The sequence below is a fragment of the Stegodyphus dumicola genome, chromosome 9 (assembly GCF_044657685.1).
Source record: "Stegodyphus dumicola isolate Sdum_Otavi_A_Nest chromosome 9, ASM4465768v1".
In the NCBI taxonomy this organism is placed as follows: Eukaryota; Metazoa; Arthropoda; class Arachnida; order Araneae; family Eresidae; genus Stegodyphus; species Stegodyphus dumicola.
The window spans coordinates 37,122,309-37,142,330 of record NC_140776.1 but is presented as its reverse complement, the minus strand read 5'-3'; the positions used below and the strand labels follow the sequence as shown (position 1 = coordinate 37,142,330).

General features: G+C 31.7%; 1 protein-coding gene across 2 annotated transcripts in view; it reads right to left on the bottom strand.

The window, feature by feature from the left end:
- Positions 1-20,022, bottom strand: part of LOC118188109 (cell adhesion molecule Dscam1-like) — a 637,201-nt gene that overhangs the window by 298,844 nt on the left and 318,335 nt on the right. For both annotated transcript variants that reach the window (XM_085823338.1, XM_085823339.1), the window contains one exon: positions 10,094-10,504. In XM_085823338.1, the coding sequence (XP_085679464.1) occupies positions 10,094-10,504 (411 nt within the window). The remainder of the gene's footprint in view (positions 1-10,093; positions 10,505-20,022) is intronic.

Sequence of the window (20,022 nt, the reverse complement as noted above, 5' to 3'; positions counted from 1 at the left end):
AAAAACTTGTAAAACAGCCTGTCTTCAAGAAATTCGACACTTTATAGACATTACAACACCAGCGAACTCTTCCAGTAAATGCAACCCAGAAAGCTCTTTTCTGAGAAGGAAAGGATAGTACCCTGTTTATACACACTCATCATTTTCTCCTAAAGCTGATATCAGCCCTAGAGCCTTCCTGCCAAGCCGCGGCAGATTAGAAACTTTCAGACTTAATCCGGCTTTGAGTTCCCAGCTTCAACCAGCCCATAATTCCCAAATTCCCTCTTTGTTTACACTTCGGATTTTATGAACCTAGCTTTTCGGATTTAAGCTAGGCTTAAGGGAACCAATTTACAATCAAGACACAGTGTCCCTTAGGTACTTAATATGCACTTTACTTTACCATGATGTTAAAAATATTTATATAAAAAAACTTTTTTATAAAAAATTACAAAAAGATGAAAATAAAACATAAATAGGTATTTCCAAAGGAAAAAAAAATACGAACATAGATTAATGAATAATGGATTCGTAGTGGAATTTGCCATCGTTTTTGCATGAATTTGAAGTAAAGAGTACAATAATAATATTTCCCTACTTATTTGGAAAAATAAATAAATAATTAAAATAACTGAAAAAATAGGATTGGATTTCGAATCAATGTAAAGGTATGAAATGATTACTAGTGGGAATGTTTATATTCATTCATGCTGCCTTGATTCCATTAAAATAGTCTTCGTTTATGGAAAGAAATTTGAACCGAGTCTGTTATTTGATATTTTGCAACCATGATGATAACTTTAATGAATGACTGAGCATCGAGAAAAAGGAAGTATTTCTTCTGACAACCTAACCGTGATAAAGCAACAAAAAACGTTAACCATTCCATTTACTCATCAGATTTAGCATTTGCGGACTATTTTGTGTTTCAGAATTGATGTCTCATTCTGAATCATTTTGAGAGTAAATCACTCTAAATCACTCTTACAGACATCATTTTGAAAGGGCTTCAGAAATCCGAAAAAAAAAAAATTACGGAGGGAATGAAGAGTTGTTTCCAAACGTATTGATAATATTGGCATATGGTCTATGCTAATATTGCTTTACCTTTCTAACCTAAACCAAAACCTTCTCTTAATGAGCCTCCATAATGGATAACTGCGCACTTAATCTTCTACCTGTATTGCTGCTTGGATGCTATTTTACTACGCTCTCTTGGTATCGCAATAGTATCACAAACGTAAATATTCTGGAACTAGGCAGGATCAGAGTGCCAAATAAATTGTGTCCACATGTGTCATTTCAAATGGAAATGAAGATTTAATCTGCTTCGACTGCAAAGTATAGAGCAATATCTTCATTACGGATTCAACATTTTAGCATTCTACGCAATCAGAAGTAAATCAGTATGGATCCACGTTTCAAGCTATCTACGTGGTACGGCATCAACATTGTCACTTTTTTTTTTTTTTTTTTTTTTCTGTTTTTCTACAGAATTAGCCGGTAGGATTTCTTGCTTTCGTAACAAAATATGTAGGATAAAAATATGTAAATCGGCTTTATAATTTGATTTAGTATTAATAATTATAATTTAATTTAGAACTAGACTCTTAATTCCTTAATTTTATTTTAGGCATTTCCTCTCTGTATGCTAAAAATAACAACCCTTCTAGACTGCGCCATTTATAGGTAAATCTACGTCAAATGGCTTACGTAACGCTGATGACTTAGCTACTTCCGATGAGAAACGAAATCTTTCTAACCTAAACCCAAACCTTCTGTTGGTGAGCTTTAATATTAGATAAATGTGCATATTTGCTTCTCTCTCTGTGCTGCTTGGACTCCGTTTTGCAGTGCGGTGTGCCTAACGCAATAGTATAAAAATGTAAATATCCTGAAAATAGGCACAGTTGGAGTGACAAGCGAATTGTGGCCACAAATGTCATTTCAAATAAAAATGAAAATTTAATCTGCCTCGACTGCCAGATCTGCTAAACACATTTTACGTAATAATGTTACGCAAGAATTTTCCTCTTCAATATGGATTTACGTTTACGCCTTCAACATTGCTAAGTGCTGCGGCCATCGGTATTTCTGCGTTTCTGCGTCTCAGTGTTTCTACATCAGTACTTCTAAAGTTGTTTTTACTACATATGTATGTGTGTACAGGGTGTATCAGTACAGCGGTGATAAACTTCCAAGTGAGCTAAAATATACCTAGACGATGAGAAATCACACAGCAATACATGATCGCAAGTGCTTTTCTGGAGCAGTAGTCACGACAGAAAAGTCAAGAAAGAAAGGTAACGAGCGGGGGTGAGGGGGTGAGAAAACATGTTTATTATTCGGAGTACAGCAAAGACAAAGGAAAAAAAACATAAAAAGACATCGATCGTCATCAAAGAAGGTGTTTCCGAAATTACGACCCGGACTGTGATGCAGGAACCGCGCATCATGCATCTTCCATGCGCCTAAGAAGTGAGGCCTGCATCACGGTCCTCGGTCGTAATTTCGAACCCCTCCTTTAATGACGATCCTTGTTTGTTGGTTCCTATACAGAATAAACTTTGGATTACTATATACAGAATACATAATGATAAGTACACTTAATGTCGATATGTAACTCATAATACCGGATACATTGTAAATACTGCTTACGCACGTGCTATGTATAGTTAAATGCATAGCAATGTGATATTAGCCAGGTATCTGCAGCGTGCGTAAACAGTATTTCTGTATATGGCATTCTGTATGTACTCTGTATATAGTAGTCTAAAGCGTGTATATAGCAATCTCGAGCATATCGTAAATGATCTGTATCTGCAACATGTATATTTAAGTGCATAGCAATGTAATATGAGTCAGATATCTGCAGCGGGTGTAAGTAGTATTATCAATGTATTCAGTATCATGAGTAACATATCTACATTAAGTTTACTTGGCATTATGTATCCTGTATATAGTAATCCCAAGTTTATTCTGTATATAGTAGTCGTAAGCAGTATTAACAGTGTATTCAGTATTATGAGTAACATATCTACATTAAGTATATTTTGCATTATGTATTCTGTATATCCAATGCATATTCAAAATTGATCCTCAGCATAAGTACTATACTATACACAAATGTGTGCTTAATGTGCTAGTTATGTGTATCTTCCTTCTGCTAAGCGCATGTACACTGCTCAAAAAAAAAAAAAAAAAAAAAAAATGGGACAGTGCTATATCTCCCGTTCTACTGGGGCGATTCACGAAATTCAAATTGCGTTCTTCATGTCTCGAAAGCGCGACTTAGGATATATATTAGATTTATATATAGCACTATTCTAACATAGGTATTTTGACACAAAATCGGACTTTTTCTGAAATAACATACCAATTTTTTTTCACATATTTCGATTCTACGACTCAAATTATGCCAGAATACCAAGTTTTGTAAAAATCGTACGAGTAGTTTTTGAAATATTAGCTCTCAAAATTTTAGCTCCTCAATGTTAATTGAATTTGGCAAATATTTATTTATATCTCTTTTTTTATTAAACTTTTTTGATTTTTTCTCTCACATTTCGAAATTTAGGTTCATTCCAAATAAAATTTACCCATTTTTTGTGTTTTATTTTTTAAATTTCTAATTTTAAATAATTTTTATAAATTTTTCGAAAAAAATTTTGAATTATAACCTATAAAAATTTTACCATCATCTTAAAGTAGGTATATTTTTAAGCATATCTGCAAAAAATTAGACTTTTTTATTCAAAATTTTCTAAGATATACACAAATTTACATATTTTCGCGTTTTGAAATTTGGCATCTTTTTTTTGAGCGATAATAACGCCAAATGTGGTCTATGGATTTTTGTTACACTGTATTGCCACAGCTATTTTTAATCTTAAATTTCAAGTAAAATTTTACGGAGAATTAATTATATGACATTTTTTCCCTCAGTGATGCGTAATAAATATTTATTAATACTATATGAAAAGCTATTTTTATAAATAATTTTTTTAATATTTTTTTAAATTTCTCTCTATCTTTTTTTTTTTTTTTTTTTTTTTCTAAATAAGAGTAAATTTTTACTTTCGGCGTTTTATCGTCTGCTACTTTACTTCGATTAAATCGAATTGTCTAAAACTGAGAATTTTCGTTTGATGTTTATTTGAATTTTATGACATTAACTGCACAATTTATTTCTAAACAAACTGATGCTTTTGAAGTGGCTGAAAGAGCGGCTGGTACTATCATCTATATTTTTAAAGCACAGTATATTTTTATAGAAACATAAGATTTAGAATAATCATTTTTATAAAAGTCAAATTATGATATAAATATACAACCCTCTAGAGACTGAATTAATGGAAGTTCAATGGTTATGTAGAAATGATCTGCAGCTACTTAATCGCTGGATAAGTCAGCAGATTCCGTGGACAAGTAAGAATAATTATATAAATGACACCCAACATTCTGAATTCAATTAACAACGAGGATACGATGTTTATTAAATGAATTCAAGAAGTTTTAAAACATAAAAAATCAACTCATTTTTTATCCTAAAATGTATTTTTGTGCGTAGCGTATTTTCATTATTCTAATTTAAAATTCTAATAATTCTTAAAATTCTAATCTAGAATGTAATTGTCAAGAACTGATTCCTAATCATCAGTAATATTATAAGTAATTATTACGGTTATTAATAAATCCTTCTTATAAAGTAATTGCAAATATTTCAAAAAACTTTCTGTCTGAATGCAAATATTTTTCTGTGCAAATATTTTTAATTTTATATTAATCAAGATTGCACACGATATTATTTATTTGCACTTCAATTCTTAACGTGAGTTCTAGTAGAAGTTACAAATCAATTATATTTAATTAAGGATTGGATTGGATTATTTAATTATGGGAAAGCACACGAGGGCTATCTGCCTAAAGGGAGGGATGCCTTCGTGGAGGACCTTCTAAGGAAAACTGGATCGTATACACGTTACACATCGGGAAAACCACGAAAACACCCATGCAACCAGCCTGATCGCGGGATTCGAACCTCGGACCGAACTACCAGTGATCAGCGTCTTTACCGCTCGGCCGTTTGTGGGCCTTTATGAAATGGAAGGCGATAACTTTATTTAAAATGATTGCCAGAAATACCAAAATGTTTCGAAAAGTTGGATACTTTTTAATATACTTTCAGAATTCTTAAAGAAAAAGAGAAGAAAAATAAATTTTTTCGTAAAATTTAGTTTTTTTTTTTTTTTTTTTTTTTTTTTTAATTTAAAACTTTTCAATGTTATGATATTTGATTCTTGCGATTTCAAAAATAAAATATTTGACTAAAATATGAATAACATTTTAAGAAACCAAATGTAGGATAAAATTGTGTAAAGCAATGGGCACAATGATAAAACTGTTTAAAGCAGTTTATGCAAGTCATCCTAAGTTAAAATGCCGGTTATACATCTCTCTTATTTATATATATCTTTTCTGAACGGAACATTGAAAGGCGTGTAAAACTGTGCTTTACTGTATTTTCTCTTTTAATATAGTATGCAGTTTTCAAACTCATCGTAGTCTGGGTTACAAAGTATTCTTCCGAAAGAAACGCAGTTCAAATAAATAAAATCAAATTCTGGAAAATTGATATTAATAAATATATTTAAAATGCTCAGTTCGAAGAAATAAATAGAAAATTTTAAAACAATTATCTGAAGAGACAATGCAACACAAACAATTAAAATAAAAGTATAAAAATTAGCTAAAATAATAACTATGACGAAAAATATATATAAAGAAAACTATTTGAAAAATAAAATAAACGCTGCACCTTTATTTACGCAGTTCGAATAGGTAAATAGAAATTTTTAAAACAGTTATTCGAAAAAAAAAAAAAAAAAAAAGTGCAACTTAAACAATTAAAATGAAATTCGAAAAAGAAAAAATTACTTAAAATAATAAGTTATAATTAAAAATATAATATAAAGAATATTATTTGGAAAAAAGGAACGATGGTGACTTTTTTTCCTCTCACGGGAAAGGAAACTAGGTTGCCATATATTAAGAAGTTCGCCAAGTGAAGTATTCTTGGCGCAAACTGACAAAAAAGTGCCAACATAAATTTTTGAATTTCTCCGTAAATTTCGCTCCAAATTTTACAAAATTTCATATTTAGGCGTAATTTGAGTCGTAGAATCGAAATATGTAAAAAAAAATTGGGATGTTATTTCAGAAAAAGTCCGATTTTGTGTCAAAATACCTATGTTAGAATAGTGCTGTATATAAATCTAATATATATCCTAAGTCGCGCTTTCGAGACATGAAGAACGCAATTTGAATTTCGTGAATCGCCCCAGTAGAACGGGAGATATAGCACTGTCCCATTTTTTTTTTTTTTTTTTTTTTTTTTTTTTTTTTTTTTTTTTTTTTTTTTTGAGCAGTGTACCTCCTTTATTAATAGTGTTTATGTGTCATGTATGTGTTATGTTAATTTTTTTATGTGTAACCAGTATGTTATATAATGTATACCTTGCAAACCTAAAATCTGTAATACAACATAAATAGCCAATATATCTCTCATCTTCCCCTGTATGGCAATGTAATAATTCTTTTAAGATCTCAATAAACTCCCGGTAGATAGGGGAGGGCGAGGGACATATGCCTGTTTACCTCTGTTAAACACCAGGCGTTCCCGACCTCTGTCACCTGTCACCTGTACTAAACATAATAAAACGCGTTTTGTCTCACTGTTTGTGTACTTCCTTTTTTGCGTTTTGTGACGTCACTACTGCGCCAGGAAAGCGTTTCCGGCCATGCATTCCTATGTGATTTCCCATCGTCTAGGTGTACTCTATCTCTCCTGAAAGTTTATCACCGCATCGTTTTATTGTACAAATACCATTTTCAGTGCATCTTCTGTATCAGTGTTTAAGCGTATCATTTCTACTAATGTCTATATTGCCATGTAGGATAACACACGAGTATGTATAATCATTAATTGTCATTTTTCGCATTAATACACAATTCAGTGTATCAGTTTTATTAATGTATAGGTGTTAAAGGTTTCATTTCTAATAATGTATACATAGCCATGTAGGACAATTTATGTTCATGTATTTTTATTAATCGTCATCTTTCATATTTATCCACAAGTATCATCTTCCGTGTGTCGTTTCTAGTATTAATGTTTAAGTATAGCACTTCTACTACTAATGTATGTATAGCTACTAGGACGCTACACGATTATGTGTATATATTAATTGTCATCTCTCGCAATGATGCACAAGCATTGCACTCAGTGCAACATTTCTGTCAACTTACAGGTGTTTAAAATGTCTTATTACGCATAGCGCAGTAGGATAATACATGATTATGTGTTATCATTAATTGTCATCTTTCGTATTAATGTGAAAATTTCATTGTCAGTGTACCATTTCTATTAATGTATAAATGCATCATTTACCATGTTATAAATGTATATTAATGTATAAGTGTATCATTTCTATCACTGTATGTATAGCCACTTAGGATGATCCACGATTAAGTGTTACCATTATTCTTCATCTATCATATAACGTACAAGTGCCATTTTCAGTATTTCATTTCCATTAATGTTTAAGTGTTTAAGTATATCATTTGTACTAATATATATGTACAGCCAAGTAAGGTAATACACGAATACGTGTAACCATTAATTTTCATCTTTGACACTGATACACAATTTTCATTCTCAGTGTCTCATTTCTGTCAACGTATAGGTGTGTATGTATCATTTTTATTGATGTGTGCATAGCCCAGTAGAATAATGCATGATTATGTGTTTTCATTTATCGCCATCATTCGCATGTGTTTATGCATATCATTTCTAGTAGTTTATGTATAGTCATACAGAATGACACACGATTACGTGTATTCATTAATTGTCATCTTCTGCATTTAATGCGCCAGTTGCATTATCAGTGTTTCATTTCTTTTAATGTATAAGTGTTTATTGTTTGCTTATATCATTAACCACTTAGACCAATATACATATGTATCCAATGTACCTGTGTATGAAACTTTTTATTAATTGTATACTTAAGCATATATATGCACACGCCCTTTTTTGACCACATCAATACCTCATATTCTCCATTAATATATTCCCGATGCAGCCCTCTCAGGAAGTCGCCAGGGTTGTGTTGTTCTGAATAGGTGCGGGTACCGGACGACATCCGATTTGTCATATTAAATCGTCCGGGTGTCCGGGCCCTGCATTCACCTGTCACCTGTACTGATACACCATGCGTAAAAATGTGCGATCAAATATAGCTTCAGATGTAATTAGTAATTAATCGCGAGAGGGGAAGAAAAAGTCAAATGATTTAGGAAAATTTAAAAAAAAGAAAGCTTAAATTTCATAAAATGGCATGAACAAAGGTAAATAATCACTTGATTTAAAATAAGAGAATGCATATTTGATTTTTGAATTTCTTTTGCAAAGCTTTCTCAAGGAATTATGTTCAAAGGATAAGTTAAAAATTCATAAGAGAGGGAGAGAAAAGGAAAAAAAAAATCAATATAATCTATGTATGTAATATATAATATAATCTATGTATAATCTATGTATGTTAAATGTAAATTAAAACACGCCTTATGAAAGTATTAAAAGCTTAATACATATATATATATATATATATGCAGGGTATTCAAAACTAATACATGACTAAGTATATTACAAAATGCTGACTCAAAGTTACAATTTAAAAAAAAAAAAAATCAAATTTAATATACTTCTAGATACTGAGTATTAAAGTCGAATGATACCGCTAAGTAACTATTTACAATATTTAATTCTGAAACCCTTGTGGGACATACTTCAAAATCTTTTATCGTGTCTAATGAAATGTTTTTCTGTGGAGTCACAAATGAAAACTTGTAGGAATATCAGCGAACTAAATGCGATAGTTGTTATAAACATTAAAAATAAATAAATTATAATATAAATAATACAATTTGTAATGAAAAAAATTAGTAATTAAAGCAGGACCTGATTTACGCAAGGCACGGACGCTGAGACTTCACTTTCGAGCGATCCTCTAATCCTCATCAGTATTTGAAATATATATAATTTTCAGCATAATATTTCAATTCCCGGTTTTAAAATACACATAATCAAAAACAGAGGGGAAAAAATCTGAAAGGTTTCAGATTTTAAATTCATTCCAAAGGGGCGTTTTTTAACGTTATGTGTGTTACCTTAATTTATTAAATATCATGTTCTTAAACCATAAAATTTAATTCAATAACAATGTCACAAAATAATTTTAAAATGAGCCTATCTTGAGAATTTCCGACACACAGCTCGACGCGCTGGAGATAAAAAGGTACCCCCCTTTTAAAGTGTTGCCATTGCTCTCTTTTAAATTGCTGAGTTTGTTACTCAAAAATTCGTTAAAGTTTTACGAAATATGAAATAGATAATAAAACAAATTCCGAATTTCAAATTTGGGATTTCAGATGCCCATATTCGCAACAGGATTACGTCATTATAAAAATTCGATGGCTATAGATATCGTTGTTTATCACAATGCGAGAAATATATATATATACATTTATGCAGATTTTCATCATTTAATTTCTTCAAATATAATGCAGGACTCTAACATTTTGTGGCGACAGTTTGAAAAGTGAAACGGTCATTTATAGTGATTCAACGCAAAATCGCAAAACGAAAACAATAGTCCTTTAGCTACAAAGCCCCTTTGGATTAAAAATTAAGGTTTATGAGTAATTCTTTGTGATGACGTTCAGCAAAACTCATATTTTAAATATACTGAAATATGAGATTTGTGTCCATGAAACTGTAGAGAATGAACTATTTTTTAGGCATATGCGTAGTTATATAAACTACTTTTTCAAAGAAAATGTCTGAATTTTCTTTTCGCTTTTTACATTTATTCCTTTTTCAGGGAATAAAACGAAAGCTTCTTATGTGACAAAACAAACACTGTTTCAAGAATAAAGGTATTCCAAAGCAAATATTTATCAGCCATCTTAAAATAACTCCAAGAAGAAAGAAAAGAGGAATGCATAGAAATGACCTGTCTATCACTATTTAATGCGAAAACCTACTTTATCTTACCTCTTTTCCATGCAATGTTGTCAAATGGATATCCTCCGAAAGGGCACATGACTGAAAACCCTTCACCAGACAAGGCGGTTAAATTATTGAGGGGTCGAATGAAGAGGTTTCCGAAAACATTCAATCTTTTCGCATGAACTGTCCGTCCGGCGTCGTTATACGCTTCACAAGCGTAAACGCCACTATCTGTTACGTCTACGGATGTGATGTTGACGTAACTGAAGACTTCTCCATGGTTGCTCAAGTAAGTGCTAACCAGCGTGCCAGGGCGAGTCGACAAAGGCCATATACCATCCATAGTCCATTTCATCTGAGGAGCGGGATTTCCAGTAGCTACGCACATCAAGGAGACGTAGCTTGATGATCGAACTATTTTCTCGGGAAAGGTGAATTTGAACTTGGGTGCAACATCTAGATGGAAAAAGTAAATAAAATGAACTCTGATTATTCTCAAATGGTGGTTGTATAAGTAAATATGTTAGAAGAAAATACAAATATACATTGATTTAGTTAAAATTAAAACTAACAGACAAGAAAATACACAAAATGTGATTAATTGAGCAAATTAATCGTATTGCAAATTATAAATGGCGTTATTATAATTTTTTTTTAAATTAAACTTAGAAATGGAGTCAAAGTAAAGTATACAAGATCATACAAATTAAATGCAGCGGTAAAAATGACTAAAATTCTGAAAAAAAAGCTGTATTATTATCTTCAGACACTTATCTTTACTCGCTGATGTATTTTGTTTATTATTATTTTTATTATTATTGCATATATTTCCTCCAATTGAATTACATATATTATTATTATTATTATTATTATTATATATAAATTATTATATATAAAATATTATTATTACATATATTTTCTCCCATTTAAGTATATATATTGAAAATAATAATACAGATTTTTCATATATATATATATATATATATATATATATATGTGTGTGTGTGTGTGTGTGTATGTGTGTGTGTGTGTGTGTGTGTGACTATTTAATGCGCAATCGTAATGGCTGAGTGGAAAGAGGAGAACAGATGACGCCGGCACAAATGAATTTTTAAGAAGTCCCTATCTTTATTTTCACGCATATCAAGCGACCTTAGTAGACATTTATCCAATCACAATGAAATGCAATATGTTCATATATATGTAAGATTCCCCACTGTGTAATTATAAGTTACAGTTGAATGTGAAGAATCTTAAGAACAAGTAAGCAAATAATTGTTTGAGTTCGTGAGGTAGAAAACAACAAGTGAGAAGAGTGAATTAATCCTTTAACCCAGGAAACTAAAAAGTAAACTAAACTAATCTTAACTAAACAGATACAGCCAACGCTATCAAGATTCTAACGGAGTTAGCCCCCTTAACACTAATTAGCTTGATAGCCATTGATAGCCGAAGCTATCAAGGGCCTAAAGTACGGCCAAGCGTAATAATAGCTTACGAGAGAGTAGCCTAAAAAAGCGGAAGCGTGCTAACCAGAGTCTCTGGTATCTCTGGCTAAGATAGTAGAACTTCGCGGTTAAATATCGCTCTTCCTTAATTTGCATTCAAACGTGAACTACTTTCTGGCCGGAAGTGGTAAGTTGAAATTAAGAAGAGATAGGAAAGAAAGTTTAACTCAAAATTTAAGTGTTAATAAAATTAACGTAATGCTTGCATATATACAGGTTAACGGGTGGCGACATCATTTTAGACGGACGAGCAGAGCAGCTGGGATATGTTAGCAATGGCGAAGCTAGTAAAAGAATGACGTAATCTATTATTCAAAGATTATTCATGCTAAGGCTGATGTACGTACAATTAATCTCTGATTGGTTAATTTTAGATTGTTATATAACATAGAAAGATCTCGAATTTGGGAGAACAGATGAATTTACGGGGAAAGCATCAAATCTAGAATAGTTAATTTTGATGTCGCCAATTGTTCTTAAAGCAGCTATCGTATTTTGTTATATCTTATATATATATATATATATATATACATATAGGAAAATATTAGAACAAGGCAATGGTCAATTTACAACAATTATTATAAATTTATTAACATACTGAACAGAATCAGTCTGATTTTAATATAATTCTCTAATTCTCGAAAGGAAGATTACATACTTCTTTCCTGATGGTACATGTTTAGCGCAACTATTTTATCTTATAAAACAAGTCAGCAAGCTCAAATGCGAAACGAAGTCTCTTTCCTATTCATCAAGAAACGATTTTTTTAAATATGCTTTAGAAACAAAATACATTACTGTAATATCTCTTCAATTCGGAGGTAGGTTATATTTGATGATAGCATTCCAGTTTTATTCAATAATTTAAAATGTATGCAAGTACAAATAGCAGTACAAGATTTAAAATTGTGCAACCTGTATATATATGTAATATATAACACAATACGATTTCTACTTTAAAAAAACTGGCAACCTCAAAATTAACCATTCTAGATTTGGTGCTCTTCCTTTAACTTCATCTGTTCTCCCAAATTCGAGATCTTTCCATGTTATATAACGCTACTTGAAAAGTCTAACCAAAACTAAAATTAACCAATCATACTTATCTCTGCAATTGCATCTACTTTGGTATAAATACTCCTGACGAGTTAATTATGCCATTCTTCCCTTCCCTAACTGCTGCTCTGCCAGCACCGCGTCGTTTTACTAAATGCCTTTGTCATTTCTTTACAAAAACAATGTACATAGAAATTTATCATTTTTAATTATGATTGAATAAGTGTCCGCCAAACTGATTGGATATGTATAAAAATAAAAATTGGTATTTGCAAAACCCAATTTCGTCAGCTTCTTCTGTACGCATTGAGTCCCCCAGCCATGACGAAAGCTATTAAAGTATTGAATTCCTCATATATATAATGTAAAGTAATGTAATATAATATATATAATAACATAAACAAAAGGAAAGGATTGTTTAAGAATCCTGCGCCTATGCTGCAGTGATTTAATTAAACATAGCCTGTAAAGATTATGTTAATTTTATTAACAGTTTAAATTTTGAGTTAAACCTACTTTCCTATCGATTTTATTTATTGTAATTTATTGGATTTATAACAGGAGTATTCCCCTTTCATTCATTTGATTATATATGCAAGATAAAAAATATGTAATTCAAAATTATAATTTAAACTAACTTTAACCCCTTAATTCTCCCTCGCTTTTTTAAAACTCATAATAATTTCTATGGATTGCGTCATTTCTAGATTAATCCTTGTCACATGGCTTGCGTATCGCTGATGACGTGACTAATTAGGAACCTAAACTCAAAATTCGAGAACTGAAACCTTTCTAACCTAAACCAAAACCTCCCTCTTGGCGAGCTTGCATATTGGATAACTGCGCACTTTTAGCTTGAACCTCTGTGCTGCTTGGACGTTATCTCTCTTCCTATCAAAAATGTAAACGATTAGAGCACGATTAGAGTTCCAAGCGAACTGTTGCTACAAATGTGAATTTAAATAAAAATCGAATTTTAACCACATCAACTTCCAAGTTCTCTCTTCTGTATGGATCTGCGTTCTACGCCATCAACATTTCCTACGTCATTTTCTCTTTTTTTAATCACATATATATATTATATAGCAAAATTATGTAGCAAAGTCTATTAAAATAATTTTTCAACTATCGAATTTGTGCTATGAAATAATAGTGGATGTAAAAACATGACTGAGAAGTTTAAACAAAATGGGTTTCAAATAATTTCACTTTTTATGTTAATATGCAGCGCACCATACTGGAAATAATAAATAAAATATATTAGTAAATTTTAAATAGGTAGTTTCTTTAATCAAGTCTTGGTAGACAACAGGCAAAATGAATTTTAATTGAAAGTCAAAAATTGAAAACGAAGTCATTTAATAACATTTGTTTGCATTTTTAGATGATTTGAATAACGAACTCAGATGTTCACTAACTATTATTATACACGAGTACTGCTTATTAACTTTTTAAAAACATAACTTTCTTAACTATAATTGGCACTCATAAAAAATGTACATACTAGTAAAATAAAACTGTACATACTATAAATAAAATAAATGGAACAAGGATTTGCGCTAATAAGCTGATTAAAATTTCAGAATTTGGTTGAAGAAAAAAATTTAGTTAAATTTTTGATGTGCTTGTTAGCAAATTATAAGTATTATCTTCTTTTAACAATGCTTTGTTATGGGAACAAGAACATTAACTTTAACTGAAATCAGAATTTGAAAGCGAAGTAATTTTTATCATTCACAGCTTAATACTTTTATTTGAGATCTTTAAGGAAGCACTTATTTTTTTACATCTGCTACTTTATCCTCTGCTGATTTGACTCATTATAATCGTATAAACATTTTGATGATTAATTTTTCTAATGTAAATTATGTACCTTGAGAAATTTTTTCAGGTCTTATAAAATACATGTTTGACAAGATAAAAAAAACAAGATAAAAATTGAAAGTAATATTTAAGTTGTTTTGAATTTATTTAGTCAAACTGATTTTCTGATACAGGAAACTGATTGTAAAGCTTTCCCTCCATAACACATTCTGAGGCGTGTGAAGAGAAATTGATATTAAAAAATAAATCAAATCTCTATTTGTAGTTAGATATAATTAATAAAACTGAATAATGATGAATTTGTTCTTTTCAATTTTTGAGATGACTCCTGAAATATAAATTGAACTGTAAGCATAATTTTCGAAGTTGGTGTAACCAAAAAATTGTATTTTAATGCTGTAACTGCTAACTGTTATTTAAGCAAATGTTATCATTATTGAAAATGTTGTTTCCATTTAAATACAATAAAAATAATAGCAGCGTTGTTCTCAGAAATGCGTGCTTAGAATTAATTAGATAATTTTAAACATTTTTAAAAGTAAGTAATCTTTAGTTCATGTGAATAAAAAAAAAAAAAAAAAAAAGAATGCTCATTTTCGAATTTTAATTTATATGTATAAAACCTGATTTAAATTCTTAAGCGTAAAATGTAAAGTACTGTGCTTGTTGTTCTACCATATTAATTTTATTTACCTTTCCGCTTTCATAATCCAAAGGCTAATGGCTTACAAAATTTTTTTCTTTTTAACATTTTGTGTGTTTGACTTTTTTTATAAAACATCACACTCACGCCATATAAAAGTGAAATAAACAGCAAAATCATAACATATTAAAAACAGCACATCTTTAGAATTTGCGATAGACAATCTCGAGGAGTTGGAGATATTAATGCTTGAATACTCACAGTGTTGCCACTGCACGCATTCAAATTGTTGAGTTTGTTAATTAAAATTCGTTAAAGTGTTAAAAAATACGAAAGGAATAATAAAGAAATGTATAGCATCATTCTTTGAAAATATTGTATGCTTCTAATTAGATAGATTATGAACTAAATGCATAAATTTTAATCATTTAAATCAATCCAATTCAAAAGTAAGAGAGAGTATTCTTAAGAACTGCCCCTTTGGCTTTTAAATAGCTTAGTTTCTTAATCGCCAACAGACAGATTAAGCATAAAAGATAAATATCTTACGTTTTGTCGAATGACTACAGACTAGAATTCGAAGTGAAACGATGCATTTATTTGATGAAAAATCGCACTTCGAGACTAATAACCCTTTCGGGCTAATAAATGAAAACGTTAACATCCCAAAAGGGGTATATAGTTGTTTATTTTCTTCAAAAGCTTATAAGGTTCCAACCTAGAATTTAAAGCTAAGTGTGTGGAACTGTGATAACTGGTAAGCGAATAATCGTTTTCGCTCAGGAAACAGAAAACTCAAGAAGGGTTAATTACTCTTCATTGCTCAAAATAAGGTTTAACAGGTGGTCCTTCCTCTATACGTACAGAAAAGCCTCTACTTGGGCTTGAACTCAAGAATACTAAGAAATAAAACTTAACTAAAATGATATAGCCAAAGCTATCAAAATTCTACAGAAGTTGACCTCTAAATGTTACCTAAACGGCTAAGCTATAAAGGGCCTGAAATACGGCCGAGCTCAGAGAAAGTGTAGCCAAATTGCAAACGCGCGCTAGTCAGGACCTCTGGCTGTTTAACGAAGTCAGTAGTGGAACTTCGACTTAAGTACTAGACTTCCTTCATTTGCATTTAATCGCTATTCTAAAAACATACTCTGGCCGGAAATTTGTAAGCTGAAATTAGAAGGGATAGGAAAATAACTTTCACTAAAGATAACTGTTAAAATCGTAGGATAAACCTTACAGAGCTATAAAAGTGGAAAACAAAAATTAAAAAAAAAAAAAAAATCGTTAAGATTACATTTACATTATTAAAGAAAGTAAGAAAACAAAATATCTTAATTTCTAAGCTAACATGTATCAACTGACAAAAGTCTCATGACCGCATAAAGCCGGTCATGCTACTCACAGAGTTAAATATATGCCAAACAGAAAATCCTCTCGTGTGGTTTAGTGGTCAGGGTGAGAGCTGAGAGGGGTCTGAGAGATCCATCGGGCCACCGCCCAGGGTACTCTTCCTCAAAACTGGGGTGGAAGTAGAAGTCCAACCTCCTTTAGGCTCCGACAACCATTCTTTCATGAAGTACATAGACAAGACAGCAACAACAACAAAGAAAGTTCATTTGTGTTATTATTATTTGAAGGTCATACTTCGAAATCGGAGTCGCGTTTTTACATGTGTTCATGTTTACATGTAGGTATTGACCATTCGCCCATACATCTGCAATTTCTTTACACAAAATGACGTACAAAATTGCTTTCAGTGTTTACTTAAAAATATGCTTCATTACCGAACTATTTTTAAAATATTGAAGTTACTAAGGCACCTTATTAATCACTTTCTAATATTAGTTAAAACTTGTGTTATTTTAGAATGGACATTAACGTTCTAAAGTAATATTTAACTTCTGTAAACAGAAATACAATTAAAATTCTGGGTACATTAATAATTCACATAAAAGGCTTGGCACTTTTAATTTTTCATCAATTTCCTTGCGTTTCACATTAAAGTCTTCGTTCACTTTCGGTAAAAGCTCTAAACTAATAAAATGGAGAAATTAATTTCAATTGCGTAAACAAGACTTAATATCAAAATGTTTTTTAAAAGGAAATGTTTCTTTATATTAAAATTTTAAAAAATAAAACTGTTTTTTCTAGGTATATTATGGTTTGGTGTTTAGATAATTTTTTCTGCCGATTAACTTCCATATAACCTTTAAAAGTTTTAATATTATTACCTTACTTTGAATTAATCGCAAAACAAAACTCAGTTTCTTTATAAAATGAAAAATATAAAATAACACAAATAATAGGTTTATTAATCCAATAATTGATTATTAGATATTAATGAAACCAATAATAGATTTCTGTTTATTAAAATTAGTGTCTAACGTATTTGGATATCTTAACCAGTTATTTATTCATTTTTAAAAAAACAGTAAACATGTGAAAATATATAGTTTTTGATGAAAATGATAACAAAGAATATTTACGAATTATTTGTTATATTACATTCAAATTGTGATAATGATACAATGCATGGTGAGCATCAGAAACGCGTATTTAATGGCAATTAGAATTAAATACTTCGTAAATTATATTATTATTATATCGTATTATTATCGTATTATATTATTATCGTATTATGTATTATCGAATTAAATACTTTTTGCCGCTTTGTTGGAATGGTGTTTAGCGGAACTGGTAGAAGCACACGACTTCAAATCCAGGGTAATGCATGGAGTTTTGTGAGTGAATAGTGTATTTGCAGCATGCGGGGCATTTAGACTACTATCGCGCCGAAAATCCTTTCGAGAGGCCCGTGATAAGGAAAAAAGCATATGAATTCCTCGGATGCATCCCCGATACTCCTTCAAAACTGGTACTGAGATTCTCGTTTCTCGCTTTTGTAGCTTAGTCGCCCCCTGTAATGTACTTTGAACATTGTCGGTGACAACATGATTGATGAGTTTGTCCATTCTCAACGAATGTATTAAATCAAATAAATTGCAAATATTGGGCCTTTTGAAAGGAACATACTATGTTCAACAAGGCTCGTTGCTATAGAAGAAACGTAGAAAATGTTTTGAAACAAGAAGACACTTGGAATTAAAAAGAAATTAGTCAGTTATTTTGAAATGAAGGTATAAAATATATATGTTTTAATATATATTATATATGTTTAATCTTAATGAAGTGGAAATGCACGTCTCTTTATACAGTGTCGGCCATTTCATGAAAAAATAAATAAATGGAAATAAAGTGAAAAACCAAAGTGGAAGCAATGTGTATAAGCATCCGCAATATAAGTTAGTTATATCTGTGTACTTTAATTTCCATTAAAGATAACTTTTCCAAAGCATAATACCAAAACTCGTTACAATGATATTTCATCATATCATTATATGCTAAAAATGACACGTATAATGTATAAGTAATTACAGTTTTGAAATGAGAAGCATTAAAATTTCCTTTTCGATAAATGAGATATAAAGGTCAAATAACATAAATAGCATCTCAGTTATTAAATTATGAAGGTTTTGCATTGTGTCTTATAGTATAGGACATATGCTGCTGTAATTAATGCAGTCGAACTTGATTATAACTAGAGTGAAAGAACTACGATTTTCTGCTCGCTATAATAGAGTGCTCGTAAAAAAAATCATTTAAAAAATATACATTCTTACTATATTATACAGGGTGTTTCAGAGGTCATGGGATAAACTTAGAAGGGTGATGGAGAGTACTAAAGCATGCCTTTTCTGTATAGGAATGTAGGGTCTTAAGTGACGGGTTAAGGCAGGAACGCAAAAAACGACACGAGAGGAAAATATGTTTATGTACACAATCAACACAAAGTGCTTCTTTGCAGCAATAGAATATTCAAAATAAATGTCCAAAAAAGGGAACACTAACAGTAATAGGAACTACAGCTGTGATTAGCTGGCAAAGCAGCGGTAGAGAGCGGTAATGAGCCGGACAAACCACGATCCGATGCATCAGATGATCCTTCACAACTCTGATGTCGAGCGTGATGGGTCAGTTTACGCACAGGAAAAAAGCTGACATGCATCTCATGTATGGTGCTGCTAATGGGAACGGCAGAGCAGCGCTACATTTGTACCAAGAACGGCTTCCGAACAGGCGTACGCCGAAACACACAATGTTCGAGAGGTTACATCGGTCTCTGTGTGAAAACGGGTCATTTGAAGCCACCTCTGACACTAGGAGTGGAAGAAGGACACGAGCTCGCATTCAGGAATCCATCTTGAACATTGTGCATGAATCACCTCAGACAAGTACAAAAGCTATTGCACGTCGTCTGCAGCTGAGTAATTCCACCGTTTGGAGAGTATTGCATAAAAATGGTTTGCACCCATACCATTTTCAGAGAACCCAAGCCTTGCAAGAGACAGATTAACCTCTTCGAGTTCATTTCTGTCATTGGTTCTTGCAACAGTGTGCGGCGGATTTTCCTTCGGATGTGCTATTCACGAACGAGGCAACTTTCTCACAGGACGGCATCTTCAGTAGCCACAACATGCACGTGTGGGCGACTCATAATCCACACGGCACACATCCACATGCATTCCAAACCCGCTTCTCCTTGAATGTGTGAGCGGGTATTGTTAACGACTACCTCATAGGCCCATACCTCTTACCTGTACGTACAAATGGCGTATATTATCATATTTTTCTGCAAGATGTGTTACCGATATTGCTGCAGGATGTTTCGGCTGTCGTTCGTCATCGCATGTGATTCCAGCATGATGGTGCACCAGCCCATAACCACGTGCGGGTGAGCAATTACTTGGATGGGATATTCCCGAGTCGATGGATTGGCCGTGGTGGACCCGTTCGATGGCCACCCCGTTCGCCAAATTTCTCGTTCGCCAGATTTAAATTTTTATGGGGCCATCTGAAGAGCATCATTTACGAGACTTCTG